The 22,316-nt window shown below is 56.4% G+C and overlaps 1 protein-coding gene and 1 long non-coding RNA gene across 2 annotated transcripts in view; one reads left to right on the plus strand and one right to left on the minus strand.

Annotated features, from left to right (window-relative positions):
- The window catches only part of LOC126929142 (uncharacterized), a 33,184-nt gene extending 13,350 nt beyond the window's left edge, over positions 1-19,834 (minus strand). Inside the window, exon 1 of the long non-coding RNA XR_007717083.1 lies at positions 19,615-19,834. This is a non-coding gene — a long non-coding RNA (uncharacterized LOC126929142). The remainder of the gene's footprint in view (positions 1-19,614) is intronic.
- HSPA12B (heat shock protein family A (Hsp70) member 12B) lies at positions 1,700-22,095 on the plus strand. The gene is made up of 13 exons (XM_050745209.1): positions 1,700-1,829; positions 7,650-7,709; positions 9,807-9,904; positions 11,253-11,377; positions 14,122-14,308; positions 14,722-14,826; positions 15,144-15,260; positions 17,242-17,416; positions 18,259-18,345; positions 18,777-18,881; positions 18,996-19,254; positions 19,831-19,934; positions 20,535-22,095. The coding sequence occupies exons 2-13, from the start codon at positions 7,667-7,669 to the stop codon at positions 21,188-21,190; spliced, it is 2,061 nt and encodes a 686-aa protein (XP_050601166.1). The 5' UTR covers positions 1,700-1,829; positions 7,650-7,666; the 3' UTR covers positions 21,191-22,095.
- Positions 22,096-22,316: the final 221 nt, after the last annotated feature.

Raw genomic sequence — 22,316 nt, forward strand, 5'->3', positions numbered from 1 at the left:
TTTGGCTGGGCAGAGAGGAGGAAGGAGAGCATTCCAGGGAGGGAAAATAGCCCCTGCAAAGGTCTGGAGTGGAAGAACGGGATGTCCCAAGAACTGTGCCTCGTTTGATGGGGCTGCGGGGCCCTAGTCTGACAGGCAGCCTTCCCCAGCACAAAGGGAGGTGGACTCAAAAGCATCTGGAACTTCTGTGGGGGCACATGGGGCAGAGGGAAGGGGAGCAGGCAGAACCAGTCAGCTGCCTTTGAAAGCTCCACGAGGGACCTAGCAGAAAGTCATTCATTCATTCATCCGTTCATTCATTTATTTGTGACAGGGTCTCTGTCACCCTAGCTGGAGTGCAGTGGTGTGATCACACTCACTGCAGCCTCAAACTCCTGGGGTAGGCCGGATGCAGTGGCTCACGCCTGTAATCCCAGCACTTTGGGAGGCCAAGGCGGGTGGATCACCTGAGGTCAGGAGTTCGAGACCAGCTTGGCCAACATGGTGAAACCCTGTTTCTACTAAAAATACACAAAATTAGCTGGGCATGGTGGTGGGCGCCTGTAATTCCAGCTGCTTGGGAGGCTGAGGCAGGAGAATTGCTTGAACCTGGGAGGCGGAGGTTGCAGTGAGCCGAGATCATGCCACTGCACTCCAGCGTGGGTGACAGAGCGAGACTCCATCTCAAAAAAAATAAAAATAAAAATAAAAAACCTCCTGGGCTCAAGCAATCCTCCACCCCAGCTTCCTGAGTACTGACGTGAGCTACTACAGACGTGAGCTACTACACCTGGCTAATTTTTAAATTTTTTTAGAGACAGGGTCTCCCTTTGTTGCCCAGGCTGGTCTCCAACTCCTGGCTTCAAGCCATCCTCCTGCCTCAGACTCTGAAAGCGCTGGATTACAGGCATGAGCCACGGTTCCCTGCCCAGAAAGAGATCTTCACCCCACAAACCCCCTATTTGGAGGCCAAGTCCCAGCATCCCCAGTAGGGTCCCGGTTATGACAAGAAAAAATGCTGTGAGACTCGTAAGAGAGGCTGGGCGCCCCTTGCTGCAGAGTGGTCCCCTTACCAGGCATGGGGCCTCAGTCTGTGAGACTCCTCGCCTCGGTCGTCTGAACTCCAGCAAGGACAGAGCTAGGCCCAGCCTGGGGACCTGAGGGCCTGCCCGCACCCGCGATTCTGCTTCTTTTCTGGCCACTGGGGACCGGGCTAGGGAAACTGAAGGGGCAGCAGGGGTGGGAGGAGAGAGGGTTCTGGGTCAAGGGACTGGACAGGTCTGGGTCAAGGCACTGGAGGAGTCTGGGGCAGGGAAGTGGAAGGGTCTAGGGCGGTCCCTTCCCCCTCAGCTGTTGGACCCTCGCTGAAGGGGCCGAGGCTGAGCCCCAAGGTGGGCCTGTGGGGGCGGGGCAGGGGAGCCCCTTCGCAGCTGGACCGCAGGAGGCCGACGAGGGTCTGGAATTCCTCTTCCCCTCCCTCCGCCGCCCCCTCTCCCTTCTCCCACCCCCTGGGCTGCTCGCGGAGCGGGGGAGGCGCAGGAGGGGCTCAGGGAGTGGCCCTGGACGCGGGACCAGGCTGGGCCCCTCGGCGGAGGCCCGCGCAGGCAGGCCCCGCCCCGGCCTCGCACATCTGGGCCGGGAGCGCGGGCCGACCCGGCGGCGCAGGCGGCGCGGCCATCCGGCCTGGGGGAGGGGGCGGCGGGCGGGCGGGGTGGGCGGCGAGAGGAGGCGGGAGGCCGCAGGGCCGGGCGCACGTCGAGGGCTGCGGCCGCCACAGCAGGCAGGGCTAACGGGCTGCGGGCCCGGGATCGCAGCGGCTGGACGGGGCTCGAACTGTAGGGAGGGCGGAGGTGAGTTCTGGGGCGGGGGCTGCTGGGCGCCCCGAGTGGAGAAAGGCGCGGAGGTTTGCCGTCCTGGGCTGTCGGCTGAGACCCCACCAAAAACCTCCAGACTCCACGCGTCTGGTGGGGGCAGATCTGCAAACCCCTCTCGTCAGCGAGGCTGCGGGTTCGGGAAGGCACTTGGGACTGCGACCTTGGGCTCCCACCTGGGCTTCGGGGGACCACCTCCCCTGTCCCTTGCACAGCTGCTCAGAGGCTGAGGCTGAAGAAACTCCTGTGTCTTACAGGCTGGCAGGACTGGTGTGGGCTGGGGCCCGCTCCAGGGAGCCAATTTGGGGGACCCGGTGCCTAGGCCTGAGGTGGAAACTTGGGGGTTGAGGGTATGTGTGTGTGTTGGGGGTGCCTCAGGGGTCCCAGGCCCTGTGGTCCCGAAGTGCAGCAGAGTACCGAGTGACCCAGGTGCCAGGGTCTGAGGCCGGGACCTGGTCTTCCGGGCAAGCTTGAGGTCCAGGTGGGGTGGGTCCAGGTTCCCGCTGGGGCAGTGGAGCCTGTCTGTGAGGCTAGCGTGTGTTGATGAGAGAGATTGGAAGGGAGTGAGCACGAAAGGGACTCTCCGGAGAGCAGACGCAGCGCAGGAATCCCAGGAGAGAGGGGTAATGGGGGGCTGTGGGCAGAGCATGGGAGGGGCTCTGTTGTTTGTGAACTGGCTGCTCCCATGATGAGGACCCAAGGGGGTGCGGCAGGATGTATGGAAAGCAAAGATGAGGACAGGGAGGGGCCATGGGAGGCCATTTCTGTCACTCCCTGCCCCAGCGCAGGATGGGGCAGCCACCTCACTCAGCCACCCATGGTCCCTTCTTCTTAAGGGCTCCCCTCCAGAACAGAGTGGGGCAGCCCTTTGGGTGCCGTTTCTGATCTGTGCTTTGGGCCCTGGTTGGCCCAGTCTGTGGCTTGGAAGAAACGCCTGTGGCCTCACTTAGCCCGCTGACGGAGTCCTGTTCCATTACAGGGCTGGCTGGGTGCTGAGCAGAGAACAGCAGGCGGAAGAGGCAGGGTCCTAGCCAGGAGGGGAGCTATAAGGACTTGGGTGGGCTCTTTGTCTACACAGGCATCATGTGGAGCCCTGAAACCCAGAACACTGCATTCCCATAGTGCTCCTGGGGACATGAGTGCCCAGCTGAAACACCCCACCCAGGAAGAGATCCTCCGAGGATTCTCTATCAGGCAAAGGGTCTGGCCCCTGCAAGGTGGCTCACACCTGTAATCCCAGCACTTTGGGAGGATGAAGTGGGAGGATCGCTTGAGGCCAGGTAGTCGAGGCTGCAGTGAGCTGTGATTGTGCCACTGCACTCCAGTCTAGGCAATAGAGCAAGACCCTGTCTCAAAAAAAAGAGCAGGAGTGGGCCGGGGGAGGGGGGCAGGGTTCATCCTAGGCTATTGTAAGACCGGGGCCACTCTGGGATGGGAGTCTCTGGTTGTGAGTTCCTGCTGGGCCACACCCTATCCTGGTCCCCAGTGACTAATAGGCCCTGCCTATTGAGTAGAAGTCAGGGCCAGGGGTCAGGGAGAAGCTGATGACTAGAGGTCAATATGAAGCCAGGAGTTAGGGGTCAGTCTATGGGCAGGGTTAGGGATCAGGCTGGGGCCAGAATTTGGCATGTGCTTGTAGCCAGGAAATGGAGTTCCTTTCTGTGTAAATCAAACTGTCCCACTCAATTACTCTCAAACCCATAGGCACCACCAGTCTGAAATTAGTAGGCCCCTGAAGCGGGGGTCAGCCTCCCCTCATTTTCAGCTATGGACTCCACCCAGACCTAGCTTTTGGGAGCTGGGCTTGTCCCATGTTCTGTGGTCAGCATTCTCCTTAAGTGTTCCTGGGTGTGTGTGCTTGCTTGGCAGTCAGCCACCTCTTGGCTTACCTCCACCTCTCGGGGAATCCGTGGGATCCTCCTTCTTTAACACATTTTTATTTTATTTTTTTGAGATAGGGTCTCACTCTGTCACCCAGGCTGGAATGCAGTGGTGTGAGCATGGCTCACTGCAGCCTCAACCTTCCAGGCTCAAGCAATTCTCCCACCTCAGTGTCCAAAGTGGCTGGGACTCTAGGCATGCACCACTACACCTGGCTAATATTTGTATCTTTTGCAGAGATGGGGTTTTGCTATGTTGCCCAGGCTGGTCTTGAACTCCTGAGCTCAAGCAATCCACCCATTTTGACCTCCCAAAGTACTAGAATTACAGGCATGAGCCACCACACGCAGCCTTTAACACAAATTGATTTAGTTCCTACCTCCTTCCTTAAAGAACTCGTGATGACTAGAATGCGATTCTCAGTGAGACCAAAATCTCTAACAAGAAAATTCAGAATCCGCATCACGAAGGGAAAGAACACTGCTCAAACCTGCCCAACTCCCTGCTTTTATCAACACCTTGCATATCTGGACTTGTTAACATAAGCCCTCTGTGTCACCCATTCTACCGGAAAGGGCGTTGAGGCACAGAGATGTGGCATGATGCACTCATGCCACGTGCCCTAATAGGCTCTTGCCATCCCTGAAACCCCAGCATAGGGGCACTCAGCATATCGCATGAGAGACAGTAGATAACTGGACAAGCTTCCGATAGCTAGGAAAAGTATAGGCCCATGGTTTGGATGTGGAATCTAGCATAGAAGGAGGACTCAGAGTTTTTTTTTTTTTTTTTCTTGAGATGGAGTCTTGCTCTTGTCGCCCAGGCTGGAGTGCAATGGCGCGATCTTGGCTGGCTGCAACCTCTGCCTCCCGAGTTCAAGCGATTCTCCTGCCTCAGCCTCCTGAGTAGCTGGAATTACAGACATCTGCCACTATGCCCGGCTAATTTTTGTATTTTTAATAGAGACGAGGTTTCACCATATTGGTCAAGCTGGTCTTGAACTCCTGACCTCAGGTGATCCACCTGCCTCAGCCTCTCAAAGTGCTGGGATTACAGGAGTGAGCCATGGTGCCCAGCCCAGAGTCTTTTTTTTCTGGTGGTTCTAGGTTGTTTCTCCCCCAGGTACAATAGCCTTAGTCCAGAAAATCCATTCATTCATTCAGCAAAGTGGTTCCCCAGTGCTAAGCACAGAGCCTGGCATGAAGAATCTCGATAAGTGTTTGCTGAAGAATCAGAACAACATACAAATAGGGCTGCCAGCTCCTCCCTCGAGGCCTTGATCCAGTAGTATGCTGGTTAATGGTTTTCAATCAGCTCTGGTAGAGGGATAAAATCCTGATTTGTAGTGCTTGCCAATTTCTGTGGTGTAAATACTCCCAGCCATGACTGATTTCAAGCTACCAATGTGATATCATTGAATGCAGAACTGGGAAGAGACAGAAATAATCAGCTCACATGAGCTGGCGGGACCCAGCTCAGCATCCCACTCCATCACCCTAAGCTGGGCTCCTGCCCCTGGCTCCTAAGACCCCTCCCCTCCCCTCTCTGTGCTTTCTCTTTTCTCCACAACAGCCAGCTGCTATATGCGTGCCCACAACCAGCCCCCATCCTTTTTCTGATTCTGATTCCTGAGCATCCAACTGTGTACCTCCAATGGTACAGAGGACAGCAAGAGTGTCTGGAAATCTCCATGGTGCTGGCCATGCAGGAGAATCCTGGACATACAAGAGTGTGCGGGAGTCCAGGTGTCTGTCCATGGTGGGGCTGGTTTGTGTGAACTGTGTGAGCAAGGGTGTGTGCATGTGTGTATGGGCATGCCAGAGCCAGCTCTGTGTTTGCCTGTGTTCTATAGCAAAACTTTCTGATCGGGCCGCTGGTGACAGAGAGAGAATGGATTGGCCCTGTGTAGCCTCCCCCTTTGTTTAGGGGAGCAGCCAGGCCCACCAATGAGAACATAGTGTCAGTGGTCTGCAGACTGGTTGAGAGACACTGTTAAGCGACACTTCTCAAACTTCAATGTGCACCTGAATCACCTGGGAATCTTGTTAAAATAGGCCAGGCACGGTGGCTTACGCCTGTAATCCCAGCACTTTGGGAGGCCGAAACAGGCGGATCACCTGAGGCCAGGAGTTCGAGACCAGCCTGGCCAATATGGTGAAACCCCGACTCTACTAAAAATACAAAAATTAGCGGGGCATGGTGGTGCATGCCTGTAGCCCCAGCTACTTGGGAGGCTGAGGCAGAATAATCGCTTGAACCTGGGAGGTGGAGATTGCAGTGAGTTGAGAACTGAGATTACGCCACTGCACTCCAGCCTGGGGGACAGAGTGAGACTCTGCCTCAAAAATAAATAAATAAATAAAAATAAAATACAGGTTCTGATTCGGCAGGTCTAGGATGAGGCCTGAGGTTCTGCATTTCTAACAAGCTCCCAGGTGATACCAATGCTGCTGGTCCTCAGCCCACACTTTGAGTAACAAAGCTGTTGATGGTTTGGAATATCCTGCCTATAGCCTGGCCCCAGAACTTCAGACAGGATTGAGGCCCTCCCATCTTAGAAAATAAATATGCTTCCTCACCTCCCTTCAGCTTTAGCACCCTCCAACTACTGCCCTCACATGCATTCCTGATCTCAGCCAAGCTTCTCAGAAATTCTAGCTCAATATGATTACATCACTACACTCCAGCCTGGGCAACAGAACAAGACCCCATCTTAAGAAAAGAAGTTCTAGCTCATGTGACCTCTTGCTCACTCCTCACCTAAGCTTACCTGCCTTGGGCCACTAAAACAGGTGTTTCCAGTCTCATCTGAGGACCTCTTACAGGGATCTAGCTTTACCCATCTCTTGGTACAATCTTCATGAGACCATGGGGCATCTCAATCTCCTTGGCCAGTCCATGTTCCTCTGTTCGGCCTTTAAGTGTAGGTTCTCCTCGTGACAGAGTGACATCCTATCTCAAAACAAACAAACAAAAAAAGAAGGCCAGGTATGGTGGCTCACGACTGTAATCCCAGCACTTTGGGAGGCCGAAGTGGGCGGATCACTTGAGGTCAGGAGTTCGAGACCAGCCCGGCCAACATGGTGAAACCCCGTCTCTATTAAAAATACAAAAATTAGCTGGGCATGGCATGCAGCTGTAATCCCAACTATGGAGGAGACTGAGGTAGGAGAATGGCTTGAACCTAGGAGGCAGAGGTTGCAGTGAGTCAAGATCGTGCCACTGCATTCCAGCCTGGGCAACAGTGAGACTCTGTCTCAGAGAAAAGAAAAGACAAATTGAGTCATGCCCCCACCCCAGCCTGCCACCTCAAAGCTTTCAAGATTTGCTGTTGCCCTTCATATAAAACCAAATCTGAAATAGGGTGCACAGGCCCTGCCTGCAGGGTGAGAGCCCAGCCCAGCCCTCCGTCCAGACTTACCATGTCCCCTTCCCATCCCACATTATCCAGCTTTGACCTTCCCAGCACTCAGCAACCCTTGTCATTTCAAAATCACTTGCCTAATTATCTTCTCCATCAGACTGTTGGTTTCTAGGGCAGGGACAGTGTCTCTCTGGGTCACTGATATCTCCTAGCACCTGGCACAGAGCAGGCACCAGAAAACATTTAGGAGGATCCTGATTCCAAGAAAGTAAAGCCATTTTTTGAGACAAGCTGGGAACTGTGGGACTTTAGATGAGATTTAAGGAATTACTGTTAATTTCATTGGACATGAGAATGGTGTTTCGGTGATGTTGTTGAAAACGTCTTTATCTGTTGGAGAGATGTATTAAAGAGTTCATAGGTGAAACAACATGATGGCTGGGATTTGCTTCAAAGGACTCCAGCCAAAAGTAAACAAATAAAATAAATAAGCATTCAGTGAGGGAACAAAGGGACAAATAAATCCCACTCTGCTTGTCTGTTCCTGTTGACAGCTACAGGGCCTGCAAGGATGTTGGCTGTCCCGGAGATGGGCCTGCAGGGGCTGTACATCGGTAAGGACCCCCACCACTCTGCCCTGCCCCACCACCCATTCACCCCAGCAGGCACTGAGACCCACCTACAGGTTGTCCAATGTACCTCTCCCACAGAGCTTCCCAACAGCCCTTCTGTGAGTGAGAGTGTGTGTGTGTGTGTGCATGTGTGCAGGGCAGGTCTGTGCTTACTGGACCCTCCCGTGTGTGCAGGGAGGGTCTGTGTGCAGAGGTTTGTGTATGTTAGTATGTGTGAGTATGTGTGCACACAGGACTTGTCTATTCACAGGACCTCCATGTATATATGAGTGTGGGCTGAGTGCATGTGTGTGTGCCAGGAGGGTCTGTGCACACAGGAGTGTATACGTGTGCGTGTGTTTTGTTCAGGCTCCGTCCACAGGACCCTGTGTGAGTGCGTCAGTGAGTGTGTGTCTCTGCGGGTAGGTCTCTGTGCACAGAACCTGTGTACGGGACTATAGTCTGCAAGTGGGCACACATGCAGAGAATTCTGTGTGTGCATGGAGGGTCTGTGTGCACAGGAGTGTTTGCAGGTCCATGTGCTTTGTTCAGGCTGTGTGCACAGGACCCCGTGTGAGTGCATCAGTGAGTGTGTGTCTCTGTGGGCAGGTCTCTGTGCACAGGATCTGTGTACGGGAGTATAGTCTGCAGGTGGGCATGCATGCAGAGACTTCTGCGTGTGCATGTGCATGTGCATCTGCCCATAGCCTGGTCTGGGAGCAGGCTTGGTTCTCTGCAGGGGTGGGAGGCCGGAGGCAAGAGGGACACTCCTCAGGAAGTCCATTCACAAAGACCTGGTGGGCTGGGCCCTTCCTTCCTGCCTCCCTTCCCAAGCTCGAGCCACAGCAACTTGGCCTCTCAGGCTGCAGCTGGTGGCAGGGCCGGAGCCTGCCCTGGCTGCCTGAGGAGAGACAGCCCTTGGAATGTGGCCACTTTGTCCCTGCCCCTCCAGCACCTCAGACTCTGGCCCTGTCCAGGTGCTTCCCAGAGTCCCCCTCATGCCTGGCCCTTCACCTATGTTCCCAGGTTACCCCCAAGGCCAGGGAGAGTGGAGACCTGCCTGGCAGCACATGGCAGGACTGTGGCTGAGGGAGAACAGGGCCTGCCTGATTTGTCCATGGAGCTTCCTACCAGATCTCACTCTCCCTCCCTAGCCAGCCTCCCTGGCCTGTCCATGGATCTCAAGGCTGCCCCCAGTACTCTTCACATGCCCCTTAGCAATGCCCAGTGTGGTGGTGGCAGCTACTGGCCCACACCTGTGGGGGTCCAGTCAGGCAGGCCCTCCTGCCTCATGAGCCGCCTGATCCTTGGAGCCAGGCCTGGGGCTGTCCTCCAGGGCTACTCCACTCCCTCCCACCAAAGGTCCAGCTCAGTCCCAGGCCTGCAAGAGGGTCTTGATGGGGCCTCCTGCCCTGAAATGCTGGCTCAGGGTGTGTGTATATGTGTGGGTGGGGGGTGGGAATCAGACTTCCTAATGGTGTGGACACCCCCCTTTCAGGACTGGGCTGTCTTTATGAGTGTGGGAGGAGATGCTGCCCCTCCTGGATCCTCCCCAAGCAGCCAGTTGGGCCTGTCTGTGGCCCTTGTGGGCATGGGAGCTGGGGAGTTCCCTCAAGCCCTGATTAGAACCACGTGGCCCAACTTTAGGGTGGAGGGGAGCAACCCCACCTCCGAGCCAGTTAGGTCTGTAGCCCCACCTTTTGAAGGGGAAGGGCTTCTCTCTCCTCCACTCCCTCCCAGGAGCTCACCTGCCCTATCTCCCCTGCCCTTCCGTCTCTGGACTGGGTCTCCCTGCCACACAATGCTTTTCTGTCTCCCCTCCCGCACTGTGTTTCTGAGGGGCCCTAGTGGGGAGACAGTGAGTCCCCAGAGAAAGCACGGGTCACCCGCTAGGGAAATGTTGCTTCTGATAGCAGACCCTCAGCTCCTGCCCCTACGTCACGCGTGTCTTTCCTACACCCCCCAGTCCTCCTCCCTAGCAGAGAGCCCCTTGCCTTAGCCCAGCAAGGACTGATGGAGAACCTCTGGGTGCCTAGCTTGGGGTCCACTGCCATCCCTACCCTGCTTGTGCCAGGATGAACTGCCCTCTCTTCTCTGCAGGCTCCAGTCCGGAGCGGTCCCCAGTGCCTAGCCCACCCGGCTCCCCAAGGACCCAGGAAAGCTGCGGCATTGCCCCCCTCACACCCTCGCAGTCTCCAGTAAGCGCAGAGCAGGGACCAGGTGGTGGGTAGCCTGGGTGGTGTGGATGGGATCGTGCCTGGCAATGTCATGACAGGGCCTGGGCTAGGAAGGAGGAGGGGATGGGGATACCACCATGCCTCTTGTCCCCATACACTCCAGTCATGTGCCCCCCAGAAGGATTGGCCTTGGGCGGCCCTGGACTATAAAGGTAACAATTCTACTGAGAAGGTGAGCCCCATGTAACTAATCCCAACCCCCCCCAACACAGGAGGCACCCACAGCCATTGAAGCTGGCCTGGCTGAGGCAAGTGTTCCTCTGAGCATGTGGCTTTTCTAGGTCCCCAGAGCACTGGGCCTACTGTTGACCACAGTCCACCTTAATCCAAGTCATATCTGAAGGAGAGGAGACATGTTGCTAAAAAAAATAGTCTGGAAACTATTAGCTCGGGCTGGCCATGGTGGCTCACACCTGTAATCCCAACACTTTGGGAGTCCGAGGTGGGCAAATTGCTTTGAGCTCAGGAGTTCAAGAACAGCCTGGGCAACGTAATGAAACCCCATCTTTACAAAAAAAATACAAAAATGAGCTGGACGTGGTGGTGCACACCTGTAATCCCAGCTACTCAGGAGGCTGAGGGTGGAGAATCGCTTGAACCCAGGAAGCAGAGATTGTAGTTAGCCAAGATCGCACCACTGCATTCCAGCCTGGGTGACAGAGTGAGACCCGGTCTCAAATAAAAAGGAAACTACTAGCTTGAAGTATCCAGGATACCACCTCCCCACCCCCAAGCTCCCTGGGTCACCCCATGTGGATGACCTTGCCCTGGTGGGGACCCCCTTATTCTCAGGGAGTCCAGCCCTGGCACAGGAGAAGGCACACAATTCTCTGGAGACATGCACGTGCTCTCTTCTGTCTGCCATAGAATCAGTCTGGTTTGTGTCACTGTGGCCACAAGGAGCAAGAGGGTAAAATACATGCACTGGTCCATGTGCTGTAAAACTGCCTGGAGGAGCAAAATTGCTCCCAGCTGGGCCCAGACTAGTGGCTGCCTATGAAGATGGTGTGAGGTGGGGGTGGGGCTAAGGCAGTCCGGGGGAGGGTGGGCAGAGGCTGGAAGCAGGAAAGCAGGAGCTTGAGACGAACCCTGCCTGGGGCTACCTGAGAGATATGTCCAAGGCTCAGCCTGGAGCCTGGGAGGGCAGAGGAGCCTGAGCAGGTGGGCAGGTGGTGTGGGCCAGGTCCAGGGCTGGTCTGGACCACAGTCAGTGGAGGGAGTGTCTTCCCCATGCAGAGGAAGCGTTGGGGGTTGGGGGGTGGGGGTGTCCCTGCTGGCTACTTGCTAATTCTAGGTCTTGCACTTGCAGAAGCCCGAGGCCCGAGCCCCCCAGCAGGCCTCCTTCTCCGTGGTGGTGGCCATTGACTTTGGCACCACGTCTAGTGGCTATGCTTTCAGCTTTGCCAGTGACCCTGAGGCCATCCACATGATGAGGTGAGGGTAGCTGGGCTGGGAGAGTGAGGTGGGGTGGGTGGGGAGTTCCTCATACCTAGGGATGAGCTTGGTCCCAAAAGTACTGTCACCGAGACATGGGGGTCTCCTCAGAGGCCCTGCCACCCCTAGTCTGGGGCTCCCCACTCGGGCTAAAGGTTGGAGGATGGGCCCCAGGCCTGTGTTCCTGGTCTCAACTGGAGCAGCTCCCAGCCCTCTGAAAGAAAAGTAAGACTTTGTTTTTAATTTTGAATTAACATACAATAAAATATGCAAATCTTTTTTCTTTTCCTTTCTTTTTGAGATGGAGTCTCACTCTGTTGCCCAAGCTGGAGTGCAATGGTGCGATCTCAGCTCACTGCAGCCTCTACCTCCTGGGTTCAAGTGATTCTCCTGCCTCAGCCTCCCAAGTAGCTGGGACTACAGGTGTGCGCCACCATGCCTGGCTATTTTTTTTATTTTTAGTAGAGACAGGGTTTCACTATGTTGGCCAGGCTGGTCTCAAATTCCTGACCTCAGGTGATCTGCCTGCCTTGGCCTCCCAGAGTGCCTCACAGACATGAGCCACCACACCCGGCCTTTTTTATTTTCTTTCTTTTTTTTTTTTTGAGAGACAGGGTCTTGCTCTGTCACACAAGCTATGTGCAGTGATCATACCACAAGTGCAGTGATATGATCATAGCTCACTGCAGCCTCAAACTCCTGGGCTCAAGCAATCCTCCTACCTCAGCCTCCTGAGTAGCTAGGACTACAGGCAGTACCACCACACCTGGCTAATTTTTAAAAAAATTTTTTGGAGAGACAGGGTCTCACTGTGTTGCCAGGGCTGGTCTTTAATTCCTGGCCTCAAGTGATCCTCCCACTTTAGCATCCCAAAATGCTGGAATTACAGGCGTGAGCCACCATGCCCAGCCCACAGATATTTTTCTAAGCTTGTAGACAAACACACACATATACAAACATATATGTGTTTTTTAAGTAAAAGTGAGATATACAGCTTGCTTTGTTTTAAAGCTTCAACATTATTTTGTAGATATTTCATGTCAGTACATACAAAGCTACCACTTTCTTTGAACGGTTGCCTAGTATTCCATAGTACAGATGTGTCATAATTTATCCATTCCCCTATTGACAGTTTTAGGGGTTTTTTCCCTCCTCTCATTTTTCACTATTACAAAAATGCAGCAGTAATATCCTTCTATGAAAACTTGTGCTGCAGTCTCTATGGGGTAGATTCCTAGAGGTGATTCCTGGGTCCAACATCTCAAATAAAAAACAAGAAAATGGGCCGGGCGCGGTGGCTCACGCCTGTAATCCCTGCACTTTGGGAGGCCGAGGCGGGCGGATCACGAGGTCAGGAGATCGAGACCATCCTGGCTAACACGGTGAAACCCCGTCTCTACTAAAAAAAAATACAAAAAACTAGCCGGGCGTGGTGGCGGCGCCTGTAGTCCCAGCTACTCGGGAGGCTGAGTCAGGAGAATGGCGGGAACCCGGGGGGCGGAGCTTGCAGTGAGCTGAGATCCGGCCACTGCACTCCAGCCCGGGCGACAGAGCCAGACTACGTCTCAAAAAAAAAAAAAAAAAAAAAAAAAAAAAAAAAAAAATTAGCCGGGCGCGGTGGTGGGCGCCTGTAGTCCCAGCTACTCGGGAGGCTGAGGCAGGAGAATGGCGCGAACCTGGGAGGCGGAGCTTGCAGTGAGCCGAGATGGTGCCACTGCACTCCAGCCTGGGCAACAGAGTGAAGACTCCGCCTCAAAAAAAAAAAAAAAAAAAAAAAAAAAAAAAAAAAAAAAAAAAAACAAGAAAATGAAGGTTCTAAGGGTTGAGTTGACAAGTCACACTGTTGTTATGAAAGACATGTTTCAAAAATTCATTCAGATGTTGGTGGGTTTTGTGTGAACACTCCCCTTGGGACCTCAAGACCCCAGTCCTTTGAATGTGTCCTAGAGGGTTGGCAGGCAGTAGGTAAAGCTATAGGAGACCTCAAAGCTCTCAACCCACACTGGGATGGGAGGTAAGAGGGGCTTCTCCAGGCCTGGAGACTGGACGGAAGATTGAATGGAGAGACAGACAGGTAACTGCTCCCAAAATACATGGGACTTTAGCTTCGTGAGATTGGACTGTCCTTCCTTCAGCATCACAGGAAACCACAAAGGCTCCAGGCACTTACGGCCCTCTAGGAGCTGTAGGACATCCCAGATGTCTTGCTCATCAACACACACAGCTGAGGCCATGCTGGGGCTAAGGACACATCCAGGAACATTATCTCTGTCCTGTGGAGGTGAAAGTCACAGGAAATAACTGGGGGACATCCCGGCGTCCTCCTAAGCCCTCTCCTCCCACCAGACACCAAGCCCCTAACATCTCTAGATGTGTCCCTAACATCTCTAGACCCGACCTGCTCTCACCTGGATGGCTGCAATATACTCCTCCTTGGTTTCCTTTCTCCATGCTCTCTTCCCTCCATTCTGTTGCTCCATGGGAGCCAGTGACCTTTATTTCTAAAGGCAAATGTGGTCATACCTCTTCGCTACTTAAAATCCACGAAGACAGAATTCTGAATGGCCTTCTGTGCTCTTCATGATCTCACCTTAGCATTCTTGTATTTTCTCCTGCTGCCTGTCCAACCGACCCATAGCTAGTTCTCCCTGCTCTTTCACATCTGTAAGTTTTTGCACATGCTGTTCCCTCTGCCTGGATTCCCACCCAAGGAGGGTTGCACTGACGGCCCTGTGCCTCCGCAGGAAATGGGAGGGCGGAGACCCGGGCGTGGCCCACCAGAAGACCCCGACCTGCCTGCTGCTGACCCCGGAGGGCGCCTTCCACAGCTTTGGCTACACCGCTCGCGATTACTACCATGACCTGGACCCGGAAGAGGCGCGGGACTGGCTCTACTTCGAGAAGTTCAAGATGAAGATCCACAGCGCCACGGTGAGTCACAGGGCTCCAGACAGGGAGGCGGGGCCAGCATTGAAAAGGGCAGGGCTAATGGGGGGGTGGGGCTGGGGCAAAACCAAAACGCGTGAGGACCGACCGGATGGAGTCGTGGCTGAGAGGGGGCAGAGCTAAAGGGAGACGTCGGACTCCAGTGTGAGCGGAGCACAGAAATGAGACAGGTGGAGGTGGGGCTAATGTGGGTGGGGCTAATAGTGAAGCTGGGGTTGCAGGAGGGGTGGGGTTAAGGAGAGGGGCTGGGACAGAGCTCATGTCAGATTGGGGCAAGAGTGGGATGGTGTTAAAGAGATGGGGAAGCTCCAGGAAACGGGGCGATTTTAAGAGCAAGGTCGTCAGGAAATGAGTGCCGAGCTGAGGCCTCCTGCAGAGCCGCCCTGTGTCCCTGCCAGGATCTCACCTTGAAGACCCAGCTAGAGGCAGTAAATGGAAAAACGATGCCCGCCCTGGAGGTGTTCGCCCATGCCCTCCGCTTCTTCAGGGAGCACGCCCTTCAGGTGCGCTGCGGCCCCACCTCTGCCGACTGTAGCAGGGACCCCCTCTTGTCCCCTCATCCGAAACCGCTCCCCCATCCCGTCGCCGACATTGGATGGGTAGCCACCGCCGGAAGTCAGAGGTCATCTTCTCCAGTACCCTCCTCCCTTTTTGTCTGGTAGAGCCTGCACCAAGCCATACTGATGGGAGGGGGGCCGATTCTTCCAACTCTGCTGGGAAGTCCTTCCTGTGGTTTGATTAGTACCTCCAGCTCCGCGGAGGGCTGAAGACCACCCTCCCTCCAAGCCACCTTTTCTCTGACTGCCCGCTCCTGCACCAGGAGCTGAGGGAGCAGAGCCCATCACTGCCAGAGAAGGACACTGTGCGCTGGGTGTTGACGGTGCCTGCCATCTGGAAACAGCCGGCCAAGCAGTTCATGCGGGAAGCTGCCTACCTGGTGAGGATGTGCAGACGGGTCAGAGAACACTGCTCAGGAAGGCCCGGGCCTGCCCCCATGCCTGCATGCACCCCACCACCCTTGAGACCACAGAGTCATTGTGGAAAGAACTTCAGCCTGCTCCTGCTGGGAGTTTGTAGGGTTGCTCCCACCAGGAGAGGGAGTGGGCCTGCAGAACAGGGGACAGAGGGACAAGAGGCACAGCCCAGGCCAGTGTAGACAGTGCCTTAAGTCAGGTGTCCTAGAAGCAGAGCCCAAGATGGAGAGTCTTATACGTGAGGTCTATTGAAGAAGGGTTCTCAGGAGAAAGGCAAGGGAGGGAGGCGGGAAGTCAGGTATCCTAGAAGCAGAGCCCAAGATGGAGAGTCTTATACTTAAGGTCTATTGAAGAAGGGTTGTCAGGAGAAAGGCAAGGGAGGGAGGTGGGACAGGAGAAGGAGCTATGAAGGATGTGGTCTTGGCTAGAGTCTAGCCTCAAGTTTAGCCTCAGCTAGATCCCATGGGGAGCTGCAGAGGGAGAACTGTAGCACAGAGCTGGGGCCAGCTTCTTGCACATCCGTATCGGTCTGTCACTGGTTCTGCGGGAATGGGAGGGATACCTCTCCAAGTGAGGCCATTCCCATTTAGCTGAGGGCCGTTATCCAGAGGAGGTAGCAGCTGTGAGCCAATAGCAGCCAACACTCATAGTGGCAGGCAGGGCACCTAGAACATTCACTTCACTTGGCATCAGTATTTTCAGGGACACCCCCACCACCGCCCACCTTTGTTGGTTCTTGAGCAGGGGAAATAGGACTATGAAAGTATAAAGGGAGGCGATTATGGCCAGTGCATACAGGTCTTCCTACCACTGAGATGCTCCAAGGTCTAGAGCAAGGAGTTGGGGGGCTCCATTGGAGACAGAGAGGGTGTAGCCTCAAGACTCATTGTTTGGTCCTAACCCTGGAGCCTTGGATACAGACCCTAGGCTGTCCAAAAGGGATCTCAAGCCTGCCTGTAGACACCCTGGAGGGGCCCCCAATCCTCCCATACCTATGGGCCAGGCATGACCCAGGGCCAGGTCTGTAGATGGCTACCCTTTTCACTGGAAGGAGCTAACTCTGAGCACAGTGAACATACCTGTGCAAGGATCAGAACAGAAGCAAGGCTGTCCCCAGCTGGAACAAACACCTGCTCCCCCAGCGTCCCCTTGCCTATTTCCCCACCCCCTTTCCTCTCACGCTGTTCCCTGGCTGCTCAGGAAAGTCTGGCCCTGGGTAGAAAGTCTCCATTCACACCCTTATCCCTCTTCCCTATCTGGTCAGAATCTGGGGAACCCTACAAAACCATGACGTACTTCCCACAGGGATCCCCTGCCCTGATGAAGGAAATAACTCCAGATCTCAAGTGTTTTTCTCCACCCAACTGGCCTGTCTTGTTGCCTGGAATTTCAGCTTCCTTCCTGCTGTATCAGATTCCCTGGGAACAAAGTTCTCCTGGGAATGGGGTGGCCTATGGCTACCATCTGACACCAGCCTGGTGGAGAAACAGGGTTCAGTGAGCTAAAAGGGCTCCCCACCATCTCCTCTGAGCCACCACACCCCCCCACATTGTGCTAGAGTCTCTGCCAACACCCCCAGCCAGCGCTCAGCTGGCCACTTGCACCTGTGAAGGGGAACCTTGCTGCAGCCCCGCTATCTTGGGAAGTTTGAAGGGACACATCCCAGGGGTTCTAGGTCTGCATTCTGTCTAGAGTCTTTTCCTGCTGGGCAACTTCTTCCCCATCTTTGGCCAGGGCCATTCCCTCCCCAGCCTGGTCACAGCGTGGCTATGAGGCAGCTCCAAATTTGTGCAGCACAGAGGGGCCTGAGAGGCCTAACATGGGTGGGGTGTGATGGAGGAGGAGGTGGGAGCCCCCACAGGCCCGCGATTCCCCACCTCCCGGTGCCATCTTAGGTGTGACAGCCCACGGTGCCGCCTGACCCTGCCCACCACCCATCCCCAGGCTGGACTAGTGTCCCGAGAGAATGCAGAGCAGCTACTCATCGCCCTGGAGCCTGAAGCTGCCTCCGTATACTGCCGCAAGCTGCGCCTGCACCAGCTCCGGGATCTGAGTGGCCGGGCCCCAGGTGGTGGGCGCCTGGGTGAGCGCCGCTCCATCGACTCCAGCTTCCGTCAGGGTGAGCTGCCCCCAGGGACACCACCCACCCTTGGAGGGTCAGAGGGTTACTGAAGCCAGAAGCTCAGCCATGTCCAGTATGAAAGGAAGGGGGTCCCCACCCCGGAGAAGCCCAATTTGAGCAGGCAGAAACATGCCTGGTGGAGCCCATCTGAGGGAGGGAGGCACAGCCCTGCCCAAGGGCAACCTCGTCTCAGGGTGGGACATGTCCTACCTGGGGGAACCCAATCTCAGGGTGGAGATTTCACCTTGCCCTAGGGGAGCAAGGTCTGAGGAGGGCAGGACTCTGCCCAGCCCTGAGTCTGAGGGTCAGGGGAAACACAGCCTATCCCAGGAGGAAATTGCTGGGGTACTGACAAAGGAAGAAGTCAACCCACTGCATCGGCTGTCCCCTTCACTCCCATCATCTTCCCTGACACACATCAGCCCCAAGCTCCTGCTGCCAAGACCAGGCACTGAGGCCAAGGACAGCTATGGTCATCCTCCCAGATGCCATCTCCCAGGGCAGGGAGAAGCCCTAAGTCCTGAGTCCCCTCTGAGACTCCAAGGACACCTACCTGCCTCCACTCCTCCAAACCCTCTAACCCTGATTTTGCCATGACCTGAGACCTCCTGGGTTAAAGGAAAGCCCTGTGTCCATAAATACTTCCCCCCCAGCTGTTGGATACAGGGTGGGAGTTTGGGGTTCAGGATTGCCCTCTCCCAGTCAGGAGCAGGTTGGAGTTTCAGGAGCACTGGTTGCTCCCAGTGCCCATGGAGGGCCTGGGCAGGAGGATGGGAGTTGAACGCCATAGCTGGAGCACCTCCTTCTAATCTCACTCCCTGCTATCTCCTGACCCCCAGCTCGGGAGCAGCTGCGAAGGTACCGCCACAGCCGCACGTTCCTGGTGGAGTCGGGTGTAGGAGAACTGTGGGCAGAGATGCAAGCAGGTAGAGGGAAAGGGGGATGGAGAGTTATCCTTGGCCCCTACCGGGCACCATATACTGATGGGGGGAAAGGCATGTTTGCAAAGCCCGTCTCTTCCTCCTCCATCCGCTGTACCTAACCTGGCCGTCCCCTCACAGTCACCCACACCCCCACCCCACTCACAGCGGCGCCCCTAACTCCCACTCCTCCAGGGGATTCTCCGCGGACGCTCGGGTGGAGTTGCAGAGCCTCTGGAACCATTTCTCCCCCACACCCTGCGCCCATATGTGGTGGTCTGAGGTTCAAGCACCTGAAGCCCCTCACGTCCCTCCCCCAACCCTGCAGACAGGCCTTGGGACCCGGGTCAGGGCTGGAGGCTGGGCGAGGCTGGAGGGGGCGCAGGGCTGAGGGTGCGAGGCCGCCCACGAGTGTGTGCCCACGCTCGCCGCCGCAGGAGACCGCTACGTGGTGGCCGACTGCGGCGGAGGCACCGTGGACCTGACGGTGCACCAGCTGGAGCAGCCCCATGGCACCCTCAAGGAGCTCTACAAGGCATCTGGTGAGTAGCCAGGCGGCATCCCGGTACCCAGCGTGGCCCGGGCCCCGGCCCCGCCACCGCACCCTGGCAGCCGGGTGAGCGCTGACGCCCCCTCCGCCCCCTGCTCTACCCCAGGGGGCCCTTATGGCGCGGTGGGCGTGGACCTGGCCTTCGAGCAGCTGCTATGCCGCATCTTCGGCGAGGACTTCATCACCACCTTCAAAAGGCAACGGCCAGCAGCCTGGGTAGATCTGACCATCGCCTTCGAGGCTCGAAAGCGCACCGCTGGCCCGCACCGTGCAGGGGCGCTCAACATCTCGCTGCCCTTCTCCTTCATTGACTTCTACCGCAAGCAGCGGGGCCACAACGTGGAGACCGCTCTGCGCAGGAGCAGGTGGGTCCCGGGCCCGCGGGCTCAGGCAGGGTTTGCCGACCCGGAAATGACCGTGCACGGGAGGGTCCCGGGCCCCAAGGAACGGTGGGGGATCTGCCTGATTCATCCCACATATACACCAAGCCAGCAGGGTGTCGGGGTGGGGCGGCGGGGAGCAGCGAGTGAGTGCCCCAGCCCAGCAGGCTCCACCCACGGAATCCGCAGCCCGAACTGGGGCAAGAGAGAGAATCATGGCCGGGAGGCGGCAATGACTGGTCTCCTCCCAGCCTTCTCTACACCCGCACCCCGGGGCCCTGCCGGCCCATGCTCCTTGGCTTCCCTGCACCAAAACAAGGGGAGGCCTCCCCCAGGACCTCGTACCTGGAACCTGGAGCAGGCTGGCAACTAAATCCTGACTGAGTAGGGTGGGGATGAGGGCTAACATCCAGCAGGTCCAGTCCTCCAGACACCACGTGCAGTCGGTGCCCAGGCACTTCTGCCTGGTGGCAGAGGTAGAGAATAAGAACCACGGACCCCAAACTGGGGCAAGCAGCTGGGCCCTGACCGATAGGTCTGTGCCCCTTTCACCACTAACAGCGTGAACTTCGTGAAGTGGTCCTCACAGGGGATGCTCCGAATGTCTTGTGAAGCCATGAACGAGCTCTTTCAGCCCACAGTCAGCGGGATCATCCAGCACATAGGTGAGCACCTGAACTCGGTCCTCCACCCGCCCCTACATAAAACAGATGCGGAATAATTCCCCCCCCAATCAGTGCCTAGAACTCTCCACACATCCATACACTGGGATGAGACCTAGAATCATCTAGAACACCTGGAGGATGAAGTGCAGTGGTGATTAAGAGCTAGGGGGTTGATATGTAGTCTTGCCAAGGCAAAAAACCTCTGGTGCCTCAGTTTCCCCATTTATAAAATGGGGTGATAGTATTGGGTTCTCAAAACGTTATCACAGGGATAAAATGAGCTGAAGTATCTACAGTGAGCATAATGTCTTGCACACAACGTCTAGGTGTTTAATACGTGTAAATGCATATCCTTATCTCTTGTTCTCCACGTTTCGTGGTGGGAGAGAAGTGGGGAGCGTGAGTGTTGGGGAGGCAAAGCCCTCGAGGACTCGCGGGAGCTCTCAAAGAAAGTGCTCAAATGGCTACTCTCTAGTTGCTAGGCGGATACGAGCTAGGGAGAGGAGGCGCCGGTGGCCGCCTAGTGGTGGCCTCAGTGGCTCTCTCTCTTTTCCCGCCTTCTCCGCCCTCTTCACCCGCGTCCCGCGTCCTGTACCACAGAGGCGCTGCTGGCGCGGCCGGAGGTGCAGGGTGTGAAGCTGCTGTTCCTGGTGGGCGGCTTCGCCGAGTCAGCGGTGCTGCAGCACGCGGTGCAGGCGGCGCTGGGCGCCCGCGGTCTGCGTGTCGTGGTCCCGCACGACGTGGGCCTCACCATCCTCAAAGGCGCGGTGCTGTTTGGCCAGGCGCCGGGCGTGGTGCGGGTCCGCCGCTCGCCGCTCACCTATGGCGTGGGCGTGCTCAACCGCTTTGTGCCTGGGCGCCACCCGCCCGAGAAGCTGCTGGTTCGCGACGGCCGCCGCTGGTGCACCGACGTCTTCGAGCGCTTCGTGGCCGCCGAGCAGTCGGTGGCCCTGGGCGAGGAGGTGCGGCGCAGCTACTGCCCGGCGCGTCCGGGCCAGCGGCGCGTGCTCATCAACCTGTACTGCTGCGCGACCGAGGATGCGCGCTTCATCACCGACCCCGGCGTGCGCAAATGCGGCGCGCTCAGTCTCGAGCTTGAGCCCGCCGACTGCGGCCAGGACGCTGCCGGCGCTCCTCCCGGCCGCCGCGAGATCCGCGCCGCCATGCAGTTTGGCGACACCGAAATTAAGGTCACCGCCGTCGACGTCAGCACCAATCGCTCCGTGCGCGCGTCCATCGACTTTCTTTCCAACTGAGGGCGCGCCGGCGCGGTGCGAGCTCCCTCTGCCTGGCCCCGCCCTCTTTCGGTCCCCGGGCCTGCGGAGCGGGGTGGGGCGGGGGAAAAGATGGTTCTGCTGTGTGCGCCTCTTTCCCCGCCCTCCGGCCCCGGGGAGATGAGGTCATGGGAGGGTGGGTGGGGACACACCCAGAGACTGGCTTTGGGATTGGGCCCTGGTTCGCTGACTGCCAGGCTGAAGGAACCCGCCAAGGACTGAACGGGTAAGGGTGACTGAGAAGAGGTTTGCAAGACAGAGCGCGCAGCCCTGCAAGTGGCAAGTGACCCCGAAGGAAGAACGCAACAGAAGATGGAGTCCTGGTCTGAACTTAGCCGAGTAGGGGTGGGGGTGCAGGGCTGGAGTTCACTCAATGATGGACCCAGCCTGAACCGGGAGGCAGGCAGAGGAACCTTGTGCTGTAAGAAAGTGACTGGAAGTGGACTCCAGAGGGACAGGTGTGGTAGTACAGTCCTGGTGTGGTGCTGACCACCCAAATATGACTGAATTGTAGAAAGGGCAGTAGATCTCTAATGGGAGGTGGGAACATTATTATGGTGGAGGCAATTATGAGGGTAGCATTTCCTTCTAGACAAAACACCCATCTGGGAAGGCCCCAAGGGCAGCTTATGAAGGACCCCACTTGCACCCCACCCCAGCCATGGAAGGGTAGCTGGAGGGTGGATGAGGAGGCCAGAAGGAGCACTGAGGGGTGGTCCCAGCTCTGCTATTGACTCGGTGTACCTTTAGGACATTCTCTGACCGCCCATGGGCCTCAGTTTCCCAAAGTGTGAAATGTCAGGCACTTCCCTCCAACTGTGACATGCAGCAGCCCCACCTGCCTGAGAGCCCTGAGGTGACAATAAAACATTTATGCTCAAGGGGAAGCCATAGCCTGCTGATATGGCGTGGAGACCCTAATAGTGGGAGGAGTGTAGGGGTTCCGGGTGCTATAGAGAGAAGGGAGAAAGCTTTCAGCTGTGCATAGGGAACTGACCAGAAGGGGGTGCTGCTGTCTCCCCATCAAGCATCCCAAACAACTCCACTGCTTAAGACCTCTCTTGCCTACACGAGGTCCCTCCCTCCTCATTCAAACTAATTGTCTTGG

The sequence above is a fragment of the Macaca thibetana genome, chromosome 10 (assembly GCF_024542745.1).
Source record: "Macaca thibetana thibetana isolate TM-01 chromosome 10, ASM2454274v1, whole genome shotgun sequence".
Taxonomy (NCBI): domain Eukaryota; kingdom Metazoa; phylum Chordata; class Mammalia; order Primates; family Cercopithecidae; genus Macaca; species Macaca thibetana.